Source organism: Dendrobium catenatum, unplaced genomic scaffold (assembly GCF_001605985.2).
Source record: "Dendrobium catenatum unplaced genomic scaffold, ASM160598v2 original_scaffold_185271, whole genome shotgun sequence".
In the NCBI taxonomy this organism is placed as follows: domain Eukaryota; kingdom Viridiplantae; phylum Streptophyta; class Magnoliopsida; order Asparagales; family Orchidaceae; genus Dendrobium; species Dendrobium catenatum.
This window is the reverse complement of record NW_021503689.1, coordinates 763132-784600: the sequence shown is the minus strand read 5'-3', so window position 1 is coordinate 784600 and position 21469 is coordinate 763132. Positions and strand designations below refer to the sequence as shown.

The 21469-nt window shown below is 38.1% G+C and overlaps 1 protein-coding gene across 3 annotated transcripts in view; it reads right to left on the bottom strand.

The window, feature by feature from the left end:
- LOC110108624 (probable glucomannan 4-beta-mannosyltransferase 9) overlaps positions 1-21469 on the bottom strand; it is a 72533-nt gene that overhangs the window by 31586 nt on the left and 19478 nt on the right. For all 3 annotated transcript variants that reach the window (XM_020839343.2, XM_020839341.2, XM_028692376.1), the window contains exon 4: positions 13055-13307. In XM_020839343.2, coding sequence (XP_020695002.1) covers positions 13055-13307 — 253 coding nt within the window. The remainder of the gene's footprint in view (positions 1-13054; positions 13308-21469) is intronic.

Genomic DNA, 21469 nt, shown 5'->3' with positions numbered 1-21469 from the left:
GTGATTCCTACCTTTGATCAATTTAAATTCTCAACTTCATTCACTCAAATCCCAATTAATCTCAACTTCAACACACCCAAACTTTGATCAGTCAATTAACAGATCCAACTCAAACTTGACTTTGATTCTACCTTTTGATCTTGCTTTGATCCTTCATTCTTAACACTACATGTCTGAACATCGTTTGCATCACCCCAAATATTGATCATTCAAACTGGAATCCATTCCGATCAGAAAATCCAGACGTCATAATCGCAAGCCCTAAGGCCTTAGTCCTAAACACCCTTTTCAGGATATTTTTCAAACATTTCAAACGTCAAATGGCCTCGATTCGGGATCTATCACTTACAAAGTGTAAGACATGTCTTCTAGAGGTTACCCTCCATTTTTGAGCCCCATTCTAAGTATCTCTAACCCCTTAAACTTATCAATTCCAATATGCAAACCTTCGAATATTTACAATCCAATGCCACTACCTTTACTTTAGTGGAACTTTTGACTTTGGAGCCGCCCTCCCAAATCTTTTGATCCCTCCTAGATACCTTGATATTGACTTGTTTAAGCAATAATTCATATCTTTTTAGATTTCAATTGACCCATAATTGACTTGAGGACCAGAAATGACCAAAATGCCGGCTTAAAGGAGGATTTTTGACTTTTGGTAAACTCAATTTGATTTGACTTATCAACCTTTGAAATATTCTCTCTACAATGTCATTTAAATGGATCCTAAATGGAAACCTTTGTTGTAGGGAGAACACATTGAACCCAAACTTACTCTTTGGTTGAACCAAGTGTGACACCAGTCAACTATGGTTTGAGCCAAATCAACCCTTAACCTAAAACTTGTCAATTCAATCATTCAAGCCCATTTGAATCAAATGCAATCCTTCACAAATTATCATTAGACAACCATGAACATGTCCAAGAGAACTTTCAAGTCAATCCTCATATTAGGTTGACTTGCGTCAACACATTCTTGGAGCAGGTCAAAAGACCCTCTTTAACTTCATGTATTTGCCTAATTTCAAATCACTTGATCTAACTCTTGGCCACATCATCAAGCCACCTTGGAAATCCTGGTGGTAGTCTGACCTGTCACATGATGGTGATGTGCTCCCCCACTAATAGGCTAATCATCCCCTTAGCCAAGGCTTGGCATTGGTTTCAAATGCGAAAAAGGGTGGTCCCTCGTTCACATGGACTACAGAGAAGTCACTCTCAAGCCACAACCCTATTCCATAGCCTTTGAGGCAGCATAGGGACACTTCCATGCCCTCACTAACCACTCCAAATCAAATCTCAACCATCCAATCCAAAGCTCAAAAGTTAAAGTGGGGGGAAACTTGACCTAAGGCGGGCCTTCTCTCATCATCCCTTTGATATATCAAAAGCCTCTAAAACTTCCGCAGACCACCACAACCTTCTAAGAGCTCTCATCACACGTCAGCACATTCAGTTTCAGTTTTCCCACCATTTCCAAGCCTCAATCACTATTTTAGGTGAGAGAGATTCTAGAGAGAGAAAGAGGGACTTTCACTAAAACTCGACCGACGAGATCTAGCTCCTTGGTGTCTTCAGCAAAGTTGAGAAGATGACTTGCCAGCTTTCCAACAAGCCCAAGATCGCCAAAAAATCCAACGGGTTTAATATACGCATTAAGTTTTATATTTCAAATTTGAAACTGAGCTATTTGCAATGATGGACCCCCAAAACCTAGGCATGAGACATTGCCTCTAGCTACAGTTCAAATTTCGTGCAACTTTCGTCGAGATTTTTGAAAAGATAATGAGTCGTTAAAGATTTCTATTCCAAATGAACTAGAGAAGATCTGGATCCGTCCGATCGAAGATCAGACGGCTCAGATTCTGGATATGGGCTGCCCATGTTGATCGTGGTCATTCCCACGCGTTGGAGGGTGACGTGGCATTCACGTTTCACGCCGCCACATCACCACGTCAGCTGATTTGACTCAAATTTTGAATAAAAAATGCTCTTAAATGCTACAAAATCTTTCAATCAGCAAAATCGATTGCCAGAAAATCAGGCGTTCTTGGGCTCGTTTGGATAAGATACATTTAATGTAGTATTTATTAAAATAAATTATATTAATTTGATTTCTTGTATTGTGATGATATTTGAGTTTATTTGAAATTTCATTTATTATCATTTTTCTCACAATCCGTGATCAAATGAAGCCCAAATTTTGGGTGGGTGATTATTGAGTATCTTAGCAGTTTAATAATTTTTCAGTTCAGATGCTCAAGATAATTCCTGTGATAATGAGATTTTTAAGGTGTAAAGGGTCTATTTTGGACCCTAAACTTGAAAAATTCATAACTCCTTAGGGTTTAATATTTTGCTGTGATAGTTCTGTGGATGATGTATGATAGTCAGGGTAACACACAAGTTCATGCCTATATTAATAGCAGAGACACATAGGAAAAATAATATAAGGAAATGTCTAGAATAACTAGAAAATTCATAGGGGGTTGACAAACACCCAATAGGGTGAAACTTGAACATAGTAAACTGTGACTTTTACCTTAGGGTTTAAATTGAGTTCAATTTGGAGGTCATTATGTTAGAAATTAAGCCAATGTCAAATTATCAGCCCTTTTAAGGACTTTAGGAAAATTCAATAAATCATCATAAATTTTATATTAATCCAAAAAAACTAATACCCTCTAAATCAACCATATTCAACTCTTATCAATTGAAATTGAAATTCTTAATGACAATTAAAATTCCATTTAATTTAATTTTAATCAAAATCAAATGTTAATCAATTATTTTTTTATCTTTAACCACTTGCTGATGCTCTCTATTAAGATTCATTTTTCTTGGGTTGTTTCAGGTTTGGGACTCACGAATCAAATTGAAGTTGGAGTTGATCAAAGGTAGGAATTGATTTGAGGTTGGAGTGGTCTTAAGATCTAGAGGGGTTCTAGGATATAGGATCCTAGGGAATCCTAGGCTCTAGAGTAGGCCCTAAGGTCTGGCTCTAAAACAGGATCCTAAGGTCTAGAGTGGACCCTAGGATCTAGAATTAATCTGGAGTTTGGAAGTGCCTTAGTGACCTCATACAAAAATGAGGTCAACATTGACTATAGAGATTTGAATAAAGTTACAATCAAGAATAAGTATTTGTTGCCACGGATTGATGATCTGTTTGATCAGCTTGCTGGATCTTCTGTATTCTCGAAGATTGATTTGAGATCTGGTTACTATCAGGTGATGAGAGAAGCTGATGTGACGAAAATAGCTTTTAGTACTTGATACAGACACTACGAGTTTTTGGTCATGCCTTTTGGGGTGACTAATGCACCAGCTGTTTTTATGGATCTGATTAACAGAGTATTCAAAGACTTCCTGGATCAATTTGTAATCGTTTTTATAGATGATATTCTGGTGTATTCTGCTTCTAAGAAAGATCACGCCATACATTTAAGAAGTGTATTGGAGACCTTGAGGTAGCATATGTTGTATGAAAAATTCATCAAATGTGAATTCTGGCTGAAGAGTATTTCTTTTCTGGGACACATAATGAGAGGCGAAGGTATTTCTGTTGATCCCCAGAAAATTGACCAAGGCCTACTACGGTGTTTGAGATACGTAGTTTCTTGGGTATGGTTGGGTGTTATAGAAAGTTTGTGAAGGGATTATCTCAAATTTCAGCACCTTTGACGAGACTGACTCAGAAGTCAGTAGCTTTTATTTGGACACCGGAGTGTGAAGCTAGTTTTCGAAGATTTAAGGATTGTTTGACTTCTGCTCCAGTGTTAGCACTTCCATCTGCTACGAAAAGATTTCATGTATTCAGTGATGCTTCACTGAAATATTTGGGATGCGTTTTGATGCAGCATGGTCGGGTAATAGCTTATCCTTCAAGACAGTTGAAACCACATGAAAAAAACTACCCGACGCATGATTTGGAATTGGCTGCTGTTGTATTTGCTTTGAAACTTTGGCGTCATTATTTGTATGGCATCAGGTGTGAGATTTTCACGGATCATAAGAGTTTGAAATACATATTCACTCAGAAGGATTTGAATTTTAGGCAAAGGAGATGGCTTGAGTTGATTAAGGACTACGATCTGACCATTTAGTATCAGCCTGGTAAGGCTAATGTGGTAGCAGATGCTCTGAGCAGGAAGTCTTCTGAATTATCATATTTACAGCTTACTTCTGATGAGTATCTGATACGAGATATGGAAAGAGTACAGTTGGAGGTGATTTCTTCTTTTGATTGGAGCTTTGGTATAGTGACTCAGATGAGTATTCAACCCTCTTTGGAAGAAAAGATTCATGAGGCTCAAAGATCAGATGCAGAATATTTGAAGTTGATTGATCAGATCAAGTCTGGTAAGAAATCTGAACTACGAATTTTTTATTCCGGTATTATTTTATGTAAGAATAGACTTTGGGTTCCTATGTCTGGAGATCTGAGAAAAAAAATTCTGCACGAAGCTCATTATTCATGCTATACTATTCATCCAGGAAGTGGTAAGATGTACGGAGATATGAAAAACTTATTTTGGCGGCCTGAATGAAAAAGGATATAGCATAGTTTGTTTCGAAACGTGAAGCCTGTCAATTAGTGAAGGCGGAGCATCAGCGACCTGAAGGTCTTTTGCAGTCATTGCCTATCCCTAAGTGGAAGTGGGAGGAGGTGACCCTGAATTTTGCTATGGGTTTCCCCAGATCAAGGCAGGGGTATGATGCTATTTGGTGATTGTTGATCGACTGACAAAGTCCGCACATTTTCTTCCGATTAGACAGACAGATCCGGTGGACAAGTTAGCTTAGATCTATGTTAAAGAGATTGTCAGATTACATGGTGTACTGAAAGTGATTGTATCAGATCGGGATGACAGGTTTACCTCTAGATTATGAAGAGGTATTTAGTAAGCATTCGACACGAAGTTGTATTTCAGTACCGCTTTTCCTCCGCAGACTAATGGACAGTCTGAGAGGACTATTCAGGTACTGGAAGATCTTCTGAGATTATGTGTTTTGGAATTTGGATTTTGAAGGCAGTTGAGAAGATCATATCCCTTTGATAGAATTTGCATATAATAACAGTTATCAGTCCAGTATTGGTACGGCATCTTACGAAGCTCTGTATGGCAGAAAGTGTAGAACTCCATTGACTTTGACTGAGGTGGGCGATAGACAAGTGATGAGTTCAAATTTTGTGGATGATACTGTGATGAAAATTAATTGATGTAAGCAACTTAGAACAAAACTCAAAGAGAAAACCAAGTAAATCAAAACTCACTTTTATATAACTTTGAGAAACTTTTGGAGAACACAATAGACTAAATGAACCACTAAAATTCAGAATAGAAAAGTAGGGATCATCCAAAAAAATCAAAGCAACAAGAAAAGTTAGCAAAAGAAACAAACATAAAACAAACAAACACTATCCTCAGAACATCCTACTAGAGGACTCCTCACATGCACCGATTGTAGGAATATATTTTAAAATAAGGTTTAGATATGCAAACCAAGGGTCCACCACTGCAAAGGGGTCCAATGTCCTACCAAACTTCTCCAGCAAATGCCACCAAAACAGCCAACAACTTCACCAAAACAGCCAACAACCATACCAACGAACTAGAAGAAAGATACTAGGTGGAGTGCGACCTTGCGTAGAGAGAGAAAGAGGTTAGAAGCCGAGACGAAATGGGAAAGAAGCTCGCAAGATTTCCAGAGAGGTGGAAGAGGTGGACAAAGTCTCAAGCTTTCGCGAAAGAAGAAAACCCGCAGCGTTATAGCAACTTTGCTCTCAAAATACAGCCATGACTCTCTCTCTTCTTCTAAAAACAGCGCGAGATATATATAGGTTCAATAGAGGGAGAAACCCAAACCAAACCCAGGATAATCCCCAAAAATGGAATGATAAAAAGCCACTAATTTTTCCACAGGATATCCCAACAGCAGGGCAGAAAGTCACGGTTTCCAGCCAGTGTGCGAGAGAGCGCAACAAGAAACCAAAGGCATTAAGGCCCGGCATCAGCACAGAGAAACCCCAAACGTCATAGCAGTTCTCAGGGCAAAGCCACGGTTCCCAGCACAGAAAATTCCACCGGTTTCAGCAATTCAAAGGAGGGCTTCGTCACCAACAACCACATAAAGTCACTGCAAACGAAACCAGCAAATACTGCACCAAGCCCAAGAGTCATCAGGAGATGAAAGGGCAAGATCCACTCATCAAACTTGCAACCTCATACTGAATTAGAGCTAACATTAGCTCATAATGAGTACACCTTCACATGATAATGAATCGGAGTTTGCAACCCAAAATTTCAACAACTAAAGCTCAAAATCCCGAAATCAGCCAGCTCCCATAAAACCAGCAAACAAACAAAGGACAAGGTGACCCCCAAGGCCGGCAAAACCCAAGGTATAGCATAACCCAAACCCTTTTCCTACCATGATCATTGGATTTACCACCATCATTGGATAGCATAAAAATAAAACAAAAATAGAAAATATAACTAATATTGTTCAAAACAAAAATAATGCAAAAATCTAAATGCATCATTAATCTAATTAAGGAAAGATTGAAATATACACATGACAGACAGCAGAAGTATTATAATCAGAAGCATGGATTGGTTGAATTTAAGATTGGTGACTTTGTGTACGTCAAAGTCAGTCCGATGAAAGATGTTAACAGATTTGGAAGAGGAAGCAAGCTTAGTCCGAGGTATTTCGGGCCTTTTGAGATCATTGAAAGGGTTGGAAATTCTGCTTACAGGTTGTTATTACTTGATCAGATGTCTGATATATACAACGTGTTTCACGTATCTTATTTGAGAAAGTGAATATCTGATTCTGGAAAGAAACTTTCTACTGACGATGTTAAAGTTCAGGCAAATCTGCAGTATAGAGAAGAGCCTGAAAAGATTTTGGCTTATGATGTGCGAAAGCTGAGAAGTAAACAGATTCCTATGATTAAGATTCAGTGGAAGTTTAGAGCGGCCATAGAGGCTAATTGGGAGAAAGAATCGGATATGAGACAGTCGTATCCAAGTCTGTTCTGACTCAGTTTTGCTTTGAGAATTTCGAGGACGACATTTTTTTTTAAGGTGGGTAGATTGTGAAAACCCTTTTTCTTTCGTGTTCAGCATGTTTTGGATTTTCCTTCCAGGTTCATCCGTACGAAGTTGGGTTCGTCCGGGACGAACAGTTGAAAGCTTTTAGACAGAGAGCTTCGCCCAGGGACAAAATTGATCATCGTTCGTACGATGGCAACTCGAGGAGATCATCCCTGTACGAAGAGTAATTTTCGTTTGTACGAATAGTATTTGTGAACCAACTGAGGAGATCGTCCCAGGACGAACCAGGAACATCGTCGGGACGATAGAGTTCATTAAATAGAGGATTTGAGATATTTTTGAAGAGAGAGAAAGCAGAGGAGAGAGAAAATGAATGAAAGAGGGAGAAATCTGCGTTTTGGGCGACTTCAGTCCATTTTCGTCCGTCGCCACAGTTGGGAAAGTTGATCGACTCGAGGTAAGGCACATTATGCCTTTCTCAATTTTCAGAAATGTGAGTTTTGATGGAATTTTTGTTTCAAATTTGTTTTCCGTTAGCGAAAAACGGGTATATCTTTGCACTGGTAAAACTTTTATTGTGTAACTTTTGGTATGTTTTCAAGATAATGATTTTACACATTTTGAGCATTTTCTGGAGAATTTTCACCGGGTATTTTGAATTCTGTGGGGTTTTTATCGAATAAAAAATTATCTGGATGTTGAAAAATATTGCTTCAGTACAATGAAAGTCTTGAAATGATGTTTTACACTATCTCTGGTAATTTGGTAATTTTCTGAAACTATGAATTTCTGATCCGTTGAATTTCTGTTGTTTGTCGTTATACTCTCAGACGATATTCTGATACGAATCTGATTTCTCTGAATTTGATATGAATTGATGGTTGATGTGATTTGAATGATATCAAAAGGGAGTTATAAGGGGTCGGAATCCTTTGAGATTCTGTTTGTGTCAGGAAATTGAGACATAAGGAGCCAGAATCCTTTGAGATTCTGTCTGGGTCCGAGAATATGAAAATGAATTCTGATCTTATAATTCTGTATATCTGATATGTTCTAGTGCTATAAGCACAAAAGGAGGCATAAAGGGCCAGAATCCTTTGAGATTCTATCTGTATCAAGGAAGGGAGGCATAAGGGGCCAGAATTCTTTGAGATTCTGTCTGGGTCAGGGATATGTGATTTGAAATGTGATTTAAAATGTGATCTGAAATGTGATTTGAATGATTATGTGATACGAAATTTGATTCGGTTCTTCTGTATCTGTTATTTGATTTCGTATGATTATCAGTTCTATATATGTTATTTGAATTCTATCTGATTATCTGATTTTTGTACGATTGTCTGAATTCTGTTTGTATATCTGGATTTCTGATAAATATTTGAATTTTTATACGGCTATCTGAATAAACTATTTTATTATTTATATGAATTGTTTTGGAATGTGAGAATCTGAAAATTTAGATCGGCTAGTGTAGTCTTGCTAAGCTGTTAGCTCACTGTGGTTATCTTCGTGGTTTTCAGGTTCTATGAAAGGGAAGGAAGTTTTGGACTAGCCGTTCAGGATCTGATTGAAAGTCATAGGTATTTTGCTCTTTTGATTTTTGTACAATCATGGCTGGTTTACTTTCTGTTCTGTATCTTTTGTTTGAAGCCATGTCCTGTAATGTATATGATTATTTTGAAGAATGATAGAAGAAGAAAATCATGGATGAGTTTTCTGTGTATTTGGAAGTTCGTAGTAGCTCTGTGTTTCTGTTTTCATTTGTGTATTGGAAGAAAGTCTGAAAATAAATTCCAAAGCTAGATCCTGGATTCATCCATCGCGACTCAACGCGATGGGATTCGTTCCGATCGGGTTGGGTCGTGGCATCACGTCTTTACTAGCAAGAGACATATTGAGAATGAATTCTAGTGATATTTTCGACCAGGTATGTGCTTTTTGTGAACTGAAGTGCTTTTCAGATTTGTTCACATTGGAAAACTACTATGGAGGGTGAATGGATATTTTGCTTTAAGTTTTTTATGATTAATTTCTGTTTTAAATATCTTAGGTTCTAGTATTTTTTTAATTTGAGAATTTAAGAGACATTTTTAAATATTTGAGGTCCCTTTCGGTTCAGATTTTTTATCAACATGATCATCATCAGGGTATTTATGGGCTTTTTTTTTTAATTTTCGGCTGAACCTTGTTAACTCTATCTATTTATCAACAGATGATTGAGTTCGTCGTCGGTTTTATGCCTTTATTAATAGATTTTTCTTGTTCTTGACCTTGAGGGCCTAATATAAACGCATAAAATAAATATCTCGATCGGCGATACGACCGTATATTTGTTTGACGGTTCGAGGCGTGTTGACTCTTATCTATTCACATAGAAGGATTAAGCTCGAACTTAAGTTAATTTTTTGACCCGCGCAACATCCTCAGATGTCACGTATGTGCATACATCACGCTTATCGAGGCCTATGAGGGTAATCATATTTTAATGCATAAAAGGGAAGTATTTAAATATTTAAATATATAATTATTTGCGCTAAGTGATTTTCACTAAAGTTTGTGCAAATTTTATTTCAAGCTTAAGAAACGGCTTCTGTTTGCTTTCACAAGTGTTGTAGATCTGGTGGTGTAGCATTGTACTTAATTCATTACGTATAGGCAGTGCAATTTAGCACACTTCATCTTCTGTTGCTTGGAAGTAGGCCGATATCTGGAGTGATAGCCTAATTCCGCAAATTTATTATTTCAATTCACCAATGGTCCATAGTTTTTACTATAGACTCCCTGCTTTTGCTCAGGGATGAATGCTACATCTTTTGTTATGTTACGGGTCATTTGTTACTTTAGGCAGGTACACTATCATGCATTAACGAATTTCTTGCAGTTGCTTATGGATGGCATATAATGTGCATGATGGGAGCTTCCATTTATTGTCTGCATTTGCCCATAAATAGCATGTTGAGTCATGACGAGTCTCTTACAATGACTTGTAGGTGTCTGCATTGGATGAAGATCTTATGTATTTTCTTACAGGTTGCATTGTGTGCATGATGGGTCTCCAGGTGCCACCTATAAGCGAGCTGCTACGTGCATGATGAGCTTCCTACGGTTACTCGTAGAAGCTCGTATTCACCATGAATTCACTATTTCTGATGGTAGGCAATATGCTACACTTACTACAATCCTCTTGTTCATGTTTGTTGAAGCTCCATTATGCTGCTTGCTTGTTGCTTGCTATCATCCATATAAGGGCTATTGCATAAAGCTAATTTCATTAACACTGCTTGCAAACGAGTTTTATGTCTTTCCTGTACATCCACCACGATCTTCTTGAATACACTTATAGGAAATGTTATTTCTTGCATGTGAGCTTGCATTCATCTATAAACTTCTTCAAGCATGTTGACTGCCGTCGTTCACAGGGAACTATTGTATCGTACACAAGTGGATTGACGTTGATTGCAAGGAAGCTGTAGCATTCATTACATGTTGATTATCAGTGTTACGCATACATAAAATCTTTCGTCGTTGCAACAGGTGTTCGCATTCATTACTTGTTGCGTTGTGTGTGCTTGCAAGAAGTTCCATTGTCCACAGATGAGTTGGTGTATTCATCTGCAAGCTAATGCTGACTACCAGGTGAGCTGCATTCATTGTTGATTTCCCCACGTATATTGATTGGCAGATTGCTATATTCACTTGCATGCTAACTGTCGCGCACGTGATAGATCATTTACTATTTCTTGTAATTGTTTCTACTTTTATCGACAAGCAGTCTACTATATGCATAAGAAGTCTTCTTTTATTGCCTACAGGAAGTGTATGACTTCTTTGTAGCTGATTGATGTTTGTGAGCGAGTTGTATTCATCACAATCTTCTGATATATACTTGTAGGACGGCAGTCAGCATTGTTATCTATAGGCGAGTTAGCATATTTGTCTACTAGTTAATTGGTACTGATAGAAAAGAGGCCATCTTCTTTACGGCCTTCTTGTTTTGCTAGACATGTCACATTCCTTACATGTTATGCATTATTATTCACATAGTTTAATGTATTATCTTGTATTGCTTGTTGAAACTTGCTAGTAATTATTCAAATGCTGTAGGTAAATTAAACTTCATTGTTCGTCATTCATATGTATTGAAGGTTTTGTTAGTCATTTCCCCCTTGGATTATTCATTGATATTCAATTATATGGTCAGGATTATTGTTCACCATTTGTATTTTAATCAAGATTATGGATTTTTTCAATTTAATGTTCGGTTTCTTGCTAATTTGTTCAAGTCAAGTCCCCTGCGGTTCGATAATTTGCAAGTTCAGTCCCCTGTTGTTCATTTAAGTCCACTGTTCATTGAAAAATTCGATAGTCTGCTGGTGTCTCTCTCATTTAAGGGAAATTTTTGGAGTCTTAGCCTGCCCACCATGTCAGAGAAAATTGTTAGATTTACTACTTTTCACTATCCAGCCACAATAAAAGTTATAAATGAACAGTAAAAATAAAAAAAAACCAGGAATATTATTCATTTCAAAACTACTCCGTAAAGTTTACATTCTTGCAAATTAACATATACTTCTATATAATAATTTGTAGACCATCTTTTCAATATTACCAATTTTGACAATTTTGGAGATTTTCTTCTTCTTTAGTAGACTCTATTGTTGTTAGCACATTTTTCACATCTAATATATTGATCTAATCTTATATGCTGATGTCTAACAAAGATTCAGGTAAGTTAGGATGCAGGCCTATCTAGAGCCTCATAAAACTCAATCATAAACATATAAATGCTCTGGATGCACAACAGTAGAAAAATCACTTATCAAAGAGCCTTAGAAGGCTTTTCTACTTATCACATGATAGACTTAACATTGCCCATTGCGAGTTAATTCATTCACAATTTTAAAGATCACACCTTAAGGTAGTGTATAGAATTCTACAATATTTGAGGGAAGCCCTACAAAAAAAAATCTATTTAAAAAGGGGAAGATTTTACTATTGAATCATACACAGAGCCAAATGCAGAACAGTAGAAAAACCTCTTATCAAAGTGTTTTGGAAAGCCTTATCTACTTATCACATACTTACCAAATGATTATCAGAGGAAGTCTTTTAAAAATTATCAGGCAATTTTGAAATGGATGACATCTATTTATTCACTTGAGAGAAAGTGTTAAAATAGCTCCCTGACTTCCACCCCTCCACTTTCCTAGATACTACACCCCATGGATCTGTGGGATCGCTATTGCCAACTCAACAATTCCTGGGATTGATTTCCACCCTCTTCCATCCTTGATGTTGCAACCTCATGGACTTGTGGGATCCATGCAGCTAACTCATCACTTCGTGGGACTAAGGTAATTATTTGTAGTTATTTCTTTTCCCTAATTTTGTATAATTCTTATTAGAATTTCTCCTAGGATTGCATAAATTTTGTATATGTTGAAATTAAAAATACAACAAACTATTTTCCAATTATTATAAATATCACTAGATCTTCTGATGATGAGAGAATTTAAAGTAAGATAATTTTAAATTATTATTCTTAGAAGATTGTATATCGCTTGTTAATTTAGTGAGTGCTGCTTATTATGCTTCCACAAATTCTTGGGAGTATGAATGATGAAAGAAGTAGAAGACGACAACTACACTTATTAGCAACAAAATTTGTACGGTCATACATGCCATTTTTGTTTCTGCTGGATCTAAAAACTTCTGTAGTTCCCTTTTTTCGGGAGAAAACAATGAATCTTAAATGTTGCTCTGACCTAATCCTTATGCAACCAATAATTGAAAAAGAAAGTGAATATAACTTAACCTCTTTAAAACAAGCTGGACTTTGCAGAAGTCATGACGGCCTCATAGTGGCTGCTATCATTTTTCAGGTTTAATCATCAGAGCATTGCTTACGCCATCACTTAGTCTGTTTATTCTAGTTATATTTATGTTTGTTAAAATTTAATCCCAGAAGATGAATCCTAGAAGCTTACCAAACCTCCAGCGAGCTTGAACGAGTCCAATGTCTGGATTATGAATAAGGAAGGGCATGGCTCTCATCAGGAAGTCAGAAGAAGGCTGGAAATCAGCATCGAAGATGGCAACAAACTCGCAACTCTGCACATAGCTGTGCTTCATTCCTTCTTTTAGAGCACCTGCCTTGTATCCATGTCTGTTGTTCCTAGTCTCGTACTTTATACTCTTCCCCATTTTGTGCCATCTTTCACACTCAGTCTTCACCAGGTCCTTCAATCGATAACAATTTTTTTAGTAAGGAAAAAGCTATCGTTGTTAATTAGCATCTTCTAATAAAACAGTGGTAAAAGACAAGTTTTAGTAGTCTTGTGATAAAGCTATGTTTCTCAGTACATGACTAAATCACACTGTTATTGCAAGTTTTCCAACAGTACAATACTATGATTGGAGACATAGTGAAAGCTGAAATTATTGGAAACTTGGAAAAACATTCCATTGCTTGTTTCACTTGGCCCCACAAAAAAAGCCGAATGAGAGCATTACTCAAGGCAGATAGAAGCGTGCTACCAACCGTATATTACATTAACTTTGGAAGTGACACTTTAATTATTTTTTATATTACAATAAATTTAACAATCCTTTGCACTCTCCTTCTGAAGTTACAACTCACAAACACCATCAAAACATCTTCCAATGCCATATTAATGGTTGCAGTTTTCAGGAGGGAAGTAAGAGATTTTAGCTTCTATTTTGTTATATTCCCTTTTTAATGGATATGGTTCACAAAATTAATACAATCAATACGTTCAAGTGATTTGCAAAAGATTTTAGCTTCTCCCTCCCACGTGATTCGCACAAGTCACGCAACCTTGGGGTAGTAACGACCAAATTTGCCTATCTATGAACAAGCTAGGATCATTCATGGACTCTTTTTATTGAGCGGAGCTCGAATCTTACTTCAAATCACAATGAAGTTATCTTGATTGTGTGTAATAAATAGAACCCAAGTAGATCAAACTGGTCTTGAACCAAACAAAGACCCCAAACACTCCTTTCACCCAAATCTCATACATGCATCGCCTGATTTCCTCATGCAAACTGCACAATGCCGCCTCTACTCAAATCATAACATGAATCACACACACCCAGCTATCTCTACTCATTACTTAAAGCAGGACTTCACACTCTGACCCGGTTTTACCTCCTCCACTGCCACCAAAATCTTCCCCTTGCTCTCTCCCTCTTTGTTTCTCTCTCTAACAACTAATGATAGAGAATCTCCTCCTCAACTAAAAGATACCAACAATAAGCCATTTCTCCACATCTTCCTCTTCAATTGAGAGGCATCCGCAACTCTTCTTTTTTCCATGAACAATATTTATTCATTGTCTCCTCCTTCCTCTTTATTATTCTTGATACATTGTTATTTCATCTTACACACAATTTGGTGAAAGGAGATTAATTCTTGTATTATTATTTATTTTTCCGTTGTTTTAGGTTAATATAAATATTAATGAGACACTAGAAACTATCCACGTGTTTTGATATTATAGTTAGAGAAACTGTAATTTGATGTTCTTAATGATAGGTTTATTCTTTAAGATGATTACAATTAATTCGAGTTGATAGTCATGTAACATATGTTGCTTATGTTGGATTTATATTAACAAGCAATTAGTTTTCAATGCCTATTTGTGCAAGTGTAATTGATTGAGAATTCATATTATATGAGACATTCGAGTTAATTCCCACCTGGTGTGCTTTGTTGAGATCTCAATTAAACTAAGTTTTGTATCGCTCACTTTGAGATAAATAATTTTTAATTTATTTGAGAATAAACATACTCTTCCGAATTAAGGTATTTATCATTGATGCTTGTAATAACTTTTTAGATATTTTATAAGTTGCCATTTGTATTTTTCAAAATAACCTATTGCTATACATATTTTAAAAATATCTCAATTAATGTTCATAAAAAAATAATCATATGAGGTTGATAGTTCTGCCATGATTAGCGCTATATAAATTCTTTAAAATTCTAAATGATCAATATGGTAGCGATATTTATTTTCATGTAAATTATTTCAGTTGTGATAAATATTATTTTGCAAATCAAGTTTCTATTATAAACCTATTATTGATCATATTAATTATAAGATACATGTTAAACACTTATAATATGTAGAATAAGTATGCTTGTTTGCAATGGATGAGTAAGACGATAAAATCCTTTTGGATATTGGCTACACTCCTCAAAAAGATGACAACAACTCAGTAGTCCTAACATAGTTTAACTCCCATAGCATAATCCTCAGCTCATCGAGGCTGACACAATAAGTATTGCTTCCAAAGTCCCAAAATTAAATCACAAGTGCCCATGAAGAAGGATGCTCCCAAAGTCGAACATCGACGCATATACCGCCTCATAAACTCTAACTGCTCGTAATGTATTTTTGTATACCTGTAAGGCATATCTAGCCTATGCCACATATCCATAAGTTGCATTATAAACCTAGCCAATGAACAAGTCTTGAGGCCAATCTATATGCTAGATTGTAACTGATGATGTGCAACGGACAATGACTCATTAGCCTCAACTGCCCCGTTTACTCAATGGTATCATCGACTAGCTGCAAATTATTGCAAAAATCCTGTAGCTAATTTAATCCACAGTGTTATCTAAAGAATGTTCTCCCTATATTTTAATTTGATGGCAGTGACCTACTCAACGGGAACCTCAAAAGTGAGGGATTTTGAAGCGTAATCCGCAAAACAACTATGATAAATAACACTGATGCAGGATATATATGAAATTATGACTTAGATAAGGATTTTGCACGCTTGATGATTAAGAGCAAGTTAATTAAAGCTTTATGGTGAGTTAAACAATGAAATAAAACACAAAGAGCGGTAAACACAAGCTTAGGCCAAGTTACTTACGAAACGTAAAAACCATATAACAAACAATTACTCTTGACGTTGCATATGAGATAGGTTTTAACAAGAAATCCCTAATCTAACAACAAGAGTAGTGCTATGAAAGATCTCTCACACAATTCCTACTAAACACTAAGCTTTAGCGGAGCGTTACAAGATTTTGAATGAATCAATCAAAACCACAAGTACGGATCAACGAGGAAGGTATGAGAGAAGGAAAGAGTTCGCCCTTTGCTAAGATTCAACCTTCTCACAAGCTTGGATAGCATTTGGTGGATACAGGAACCTTTGGACAGCACACCTCAACGTCTGAAAAACCTCGGGCAACAGTTTTAGCCTTCTCCAAACAATTGGACAGCAAGGAGGGCGGTTAGAATCCCTGGACAGCACCTGAATAGGGATTGAACAACATGTGGGGTCTAGTCTGGACAGCAGTATTGCTGAGAAGGGATTCCGGGTAGCTTCCTCTCGGTCCAGAATTTCTGGACAGAGATTTGGGCTATTCAGGACTAGGTGGGGAAACTACAGGGTGGAGAGAGTTGTACTAAGGGTTAGGGAGATCCAAGGGGGTGGCGGCTAGGTAGAGGGGAAGGGAGAATTAGGAGGGAAAGCATTGAATTAATTTCTAAAGTGGGGAGGAATTAATGGGGTGACATTGGGGAAGAATTTGAATTTGGGGAGTGGAGGGAAGGAGCCGGTTATGTGGGGGATTTAATTGAGAGTTGATTGGAGGCTTTAATGGAGAGAATTCATTAGGAAAGGGGAGGATAGGTGGGCTGACGGCATCAAGAGTGGGAGAGGATTTTGAATAGGGTTTTTAATGCTTGCATAAATGGGATCCTTAATTGAAGCCAAAGAAATTAAGTCATATCCAATTGGAAGTTGATTTGGATGAGATTTAGGGAACCTTCCTAAAAAAGATTTTTATTTTAAGAAATAATTCAAATTTCAAAATTGATTTGAAATTTGAAATTATGGCTTTCCACAATTGGGAGTATATAAAAGGCAAGAATTGATGGAGTTGACGTGTGGGAGGGAAGGAAGAGGAATGGAGGACGGCGGCCTCGGCTAGGCTGATGGAAGGCGGTTGGGTGGGGTGGAGGGACAAGGTCGGCGGCTATGGGGATGGGATTAGATGGGGAGGCTGGCGGCTTAATGGAGGAGGAAGGGAAAAGGAAAAGGAACGAAAGAATGATAAGGAAGAAGAACCAAGAACCTGGACGCTTCCAAGGTTGGTGGGTGATCCGTTTTCTCTCTCCTAGGGATTTCTCCAAGACTCACAAACTCTCACAGCAAGAGAACAATATGCAGGAAATTTTATTTCATATTCATCATTCCCCTCAAAGAAGAGGAGGGAGGCTTTAAATAGCCCATAAAATGAGAAAATACAAAGTACTACTATGCCCAAGGGCTTACACATACCTAAACCCTTAAGTAAGGGCAAAATTGGAAAAGCATAATAAAATTTCCATAAATAAAACTAATACATCAATAATAAATATGAAAATCAAAAGTAGAGCAGTGCCTTCGTGACCATAGATCTAAGGACACACAATGATAAACTTTCCATGTCCAGATGTCCTCATCACTCTCCTGAGGTGGGAAAAAGCTCAACTCTGTCGATTACACATTCTGAGTGCTCTCGTAGAACTCTAGTGCGTCTGGATCGATCTGCTGAAGCTCCTTGCACTCTATCCAGGTGTTCTCTAACTCGGGCTTGCCTCTCCACCTAATCAAATACCTTTTTAGACCACCACCTTTTGTAGAAATAATATCATCACTTAAAATCATGTCAACCTTCTCCGCTATAGATATGTTGGAAACATTTGGGAGTGGAGGTAAGCTTGGGTCCTCACAAGGTGGGGTCACAAAAGGCTCAAATTGAAGTGGATTTGGCGGGTTAAACTCCAGACCGTCATAGGCAACCAGATCTTCTATGTTAAAGGAGGGATTAATGCTCAATTCTGCAGGCAGATCCATCACGTAAGCATTGTCATTGATTCACTTGATTATTTTGAATGGCCTCGCACTTTTAACATGTAACTTCTTAACAGTTCCTTATTGGAACCGTTCCGGATGAATCCACATCATCACTGAGTCACCAACCTCAAAAGTTTTAAATCTTCGTTTAAAGTCAGCATGAAGCTTATAATTAATGTTGCTCAACTCAATTTTGCGTGCAATTTTCTTATGTAATTCATGCAAATGTGGATGCAGACTTAGAAATCCTATACCTATAGCACATAGGTATGAGATCTAGCGGCTGTCTAGATTTGAAACCATAAACAATATTAGAGGAACTTAGGTCAATGGTTCGGTTCACAGAATTATTATAGACAAACTCAATTGAGGGAGTATGGAGTCCCAATCCTTAATATGCTCACCTACCAGGGATTGTAACAAATTTCCTAAGCTCCTATTGATGACCTCGGTTTGACCATCAATTTGTGGATGAAAGGATGCTGAGAATTGCAATTTAGTGCCCATTTTCATCCATAGGGTCTTCCAAAAATAGTTGGTGAATTTGACATCCCTGTCCGATATAATAGTTTTGGGTAAACCATATAAGCGGACGACCTCGTTGAAATAAAGTTTGGCTATGTGGGAGGCGACGAGGCGTCGGATGTTTTGGAGCAAGATAGGAAATGGGCCATATTTTAAAAACGATCGACTACAACACAGATGATGTCATTCCTATGAATAGTCTTGGGCAGGCTTAAGATAAAATCCATGCTAACGACCTGCCAAGGACAACTGGGGGCAGGCAAAGGGGTGTAAAGATCAGTGTTTTGCTTACGTTGCTTGGCCAGCTGGCAAGTGTGACACCTGCTGACCATCCTACCAACATCCCTCTTCAGACTGGGCCAAAAGAAACGATACTCCACGACTTCTATCGTCTTATCCCGACCGAAGTGCCCAAAAAGGCCTTCGGCGTGGAGTTTCCACAAAAGAAATTTCCTAAGGGATGTGCTCTGGATGTAAAGCTTCTGAGCTTTGAAAAGATAACCATCCTCTAGAAGGAAATCGTCCACAAGGCATGTGCTGCCTGTGGATAGGAAAGAATAAGTCTCCTTAAAGTCTGGGCATTCCAAATAGTCCTTTTGATTTGGTCAAAACCCACGACTTCAACTCTCATCTTAGTGGTAGTCATCGTACGACACTGAGAGCATCAGCAACTTTATTCTCAACTCCCATCTTATGTCTAAGGGTATAAGTGTACTCCTGAAGGAATTCGACCCATCGACCATAATGTGCATTCAACTTCTTTTGGGACTTGATATAACGCAAAGCCTCATGATCCGAGAAAATAACGAACTCTTACAGAAGCAAGTAGTGTCGCCAATAACGAAGAGATTGGATTACATCATAAAACTCTTTGTCATACATGGAATAGTGCTATCAAATGTCATTTAACTTTTCACTGAAATAAGCTAAAGGGTGACCTTCCTGGGATAAGACTCCAATTTCGACCCCCGAAGCATCATAGGTCACTTCGAAGATTTTGGAGAAATCAGGAAGTCTCATCACTGGGGCTTCCACCATTCTTTTCTTAATCTCATCAAAAGCTCTGGTGGCAGCCAGGGTCCAGTGAAAATCACCCTTCTTAAGACAGTCAATGATAGGAGATACAATTGTATTGAAATTTCGGATGAATCTCCTATAAAAGGTGGCTAGTCCGTGGAAGCTGTGGACTTCCCGGATGTTCTGAGGAAAAAACCATTCTACAATGGCCCTCACCTTCTCGGGATCTACAGAGACCGGGATCTACAGAGACCCCTTGGGCTGACACAATAAAACCAAAAAAAAAAAAAACTCGATCCATAAGGAAGGTACATTTCTTGGGATTGGCATAAAGTTGTTTCTTCCTTAAGACCTCGCAAACTTGCCTTAAGTGGTCCAAATGCTGACTCGCCGATTGACTATAGATAAGAATGTCGTCAAAGTAGACGATGATAAATTTTCCATAAAAGGGCGCAACATTTGAGTCATAATCCTCATGAACGTACTCGGAGTGTTACTCAACCCAAAAGGCATACTAACCACTCATAGAGACCATCCTTGGTCTTGAAGGCAATTTTCCACTCATCACCAGGTCGGATCTGGATCTGGTGGTATCCACTCTTGAGATCCATCTTGGAAAATAGAGTGGCACCCATCATCATATCAAGCATATCTTCCCGCCTCGGGATAGGGAAACGATATTTGACTGTGATTTTGTTGATAGCACGACTATTAACACACATTCTCCAAGATCCATCCTTCTTAGGAGTAAGAAAGGCTAGTACAACGCGAGGACAAACTCTTTTTAATGAAACCTCACTGCAGTAACTGATCCACCTGCTTCTTGAGTTCAGCATGTTCCGCGGGGTTCATGCGATAGTGTGACAGGATAGGAAAGGAGGCTTTAGGGATAAAGACTATCACATGTTGAATGTCTCTAAGTGGAGGTAACTAATATGGGAGATCATCAAGGAAGACATCAGCAAACTAGCCACGAATAGGTTGGACTTCTTGAAGGATTGGTTTGTCGGACTCAATGGAAGTCTCACAACCAACTAAGGCATACAAGGGTGCTCCTTGAGCAATCTCAGAGTCCAGAACTTTGGCGGTGACCAGGTTCAGTCCTTTCTTGGACTTAACATGGTTGGATTTGGAGTCATCCTTGACCGGGGCTGCAATGGCAAAAGTTTGATCTTTTTGCCCGCATTTTCGAACACACAGATATTCGAACGCCCATAGATACGAACATCGTTGTCAAAAATTCAAGGACGACCCAGAAGGATTTGTCCAATATCCATAATCAGCACATCGCACCAAACATTCTCCTTATAGTCAACAAAGGAGATAGGTACGAAGCTTCTTTCCTTCACCTCCAAGGCAGTGGAGTTGACCCATGCTATCTTATAAGGGTTGGGGTGAGGAGCGGCAGACTGGCCCAACTTGGACACCACGCTGGAGGAGACAGCATGATGTAGCAACCACTATCCACGATGACCTTATAGTTCTTATTCTTGATTTTGGTGTAGGTGTGAAAAATCGCAGTCCTACGCCAATCATTGGTGGTAGCAAGGTGTGACAGCGCACATCTTACGAACTTTAAAAACAAGCAGAACTTTAAAAAGTACAGGTCGAACCCCGCCAGGGGGCAACGCCCCCTTAGACCCCTGGCAGACTGGTATATTGTTGTATTCATGTTGTCTTATTATTAGGATATTTTGATTTCATTCCATATCAATTTAATTTGGTGTACTCATATGTATGATTGGTTTGTTAGTAAAATGAGCTCTGCTACTAGCGGGGGTGGATTAGGTGAAGGTTCAAAAGAGCCATCTGTCCACGCCATGTCTGTGTCCTATATTTTTAAAAATTATTATATATTATATTAAAAAAAATATTATGTCGTGTCCACACCGTACCCGTGTCCTATATTTTTAAAAATAGCTGTCCCGTGTCGGTGTCGTGTCGTGTCCTTGTCGCCTTGTCCGTGTCGGTGC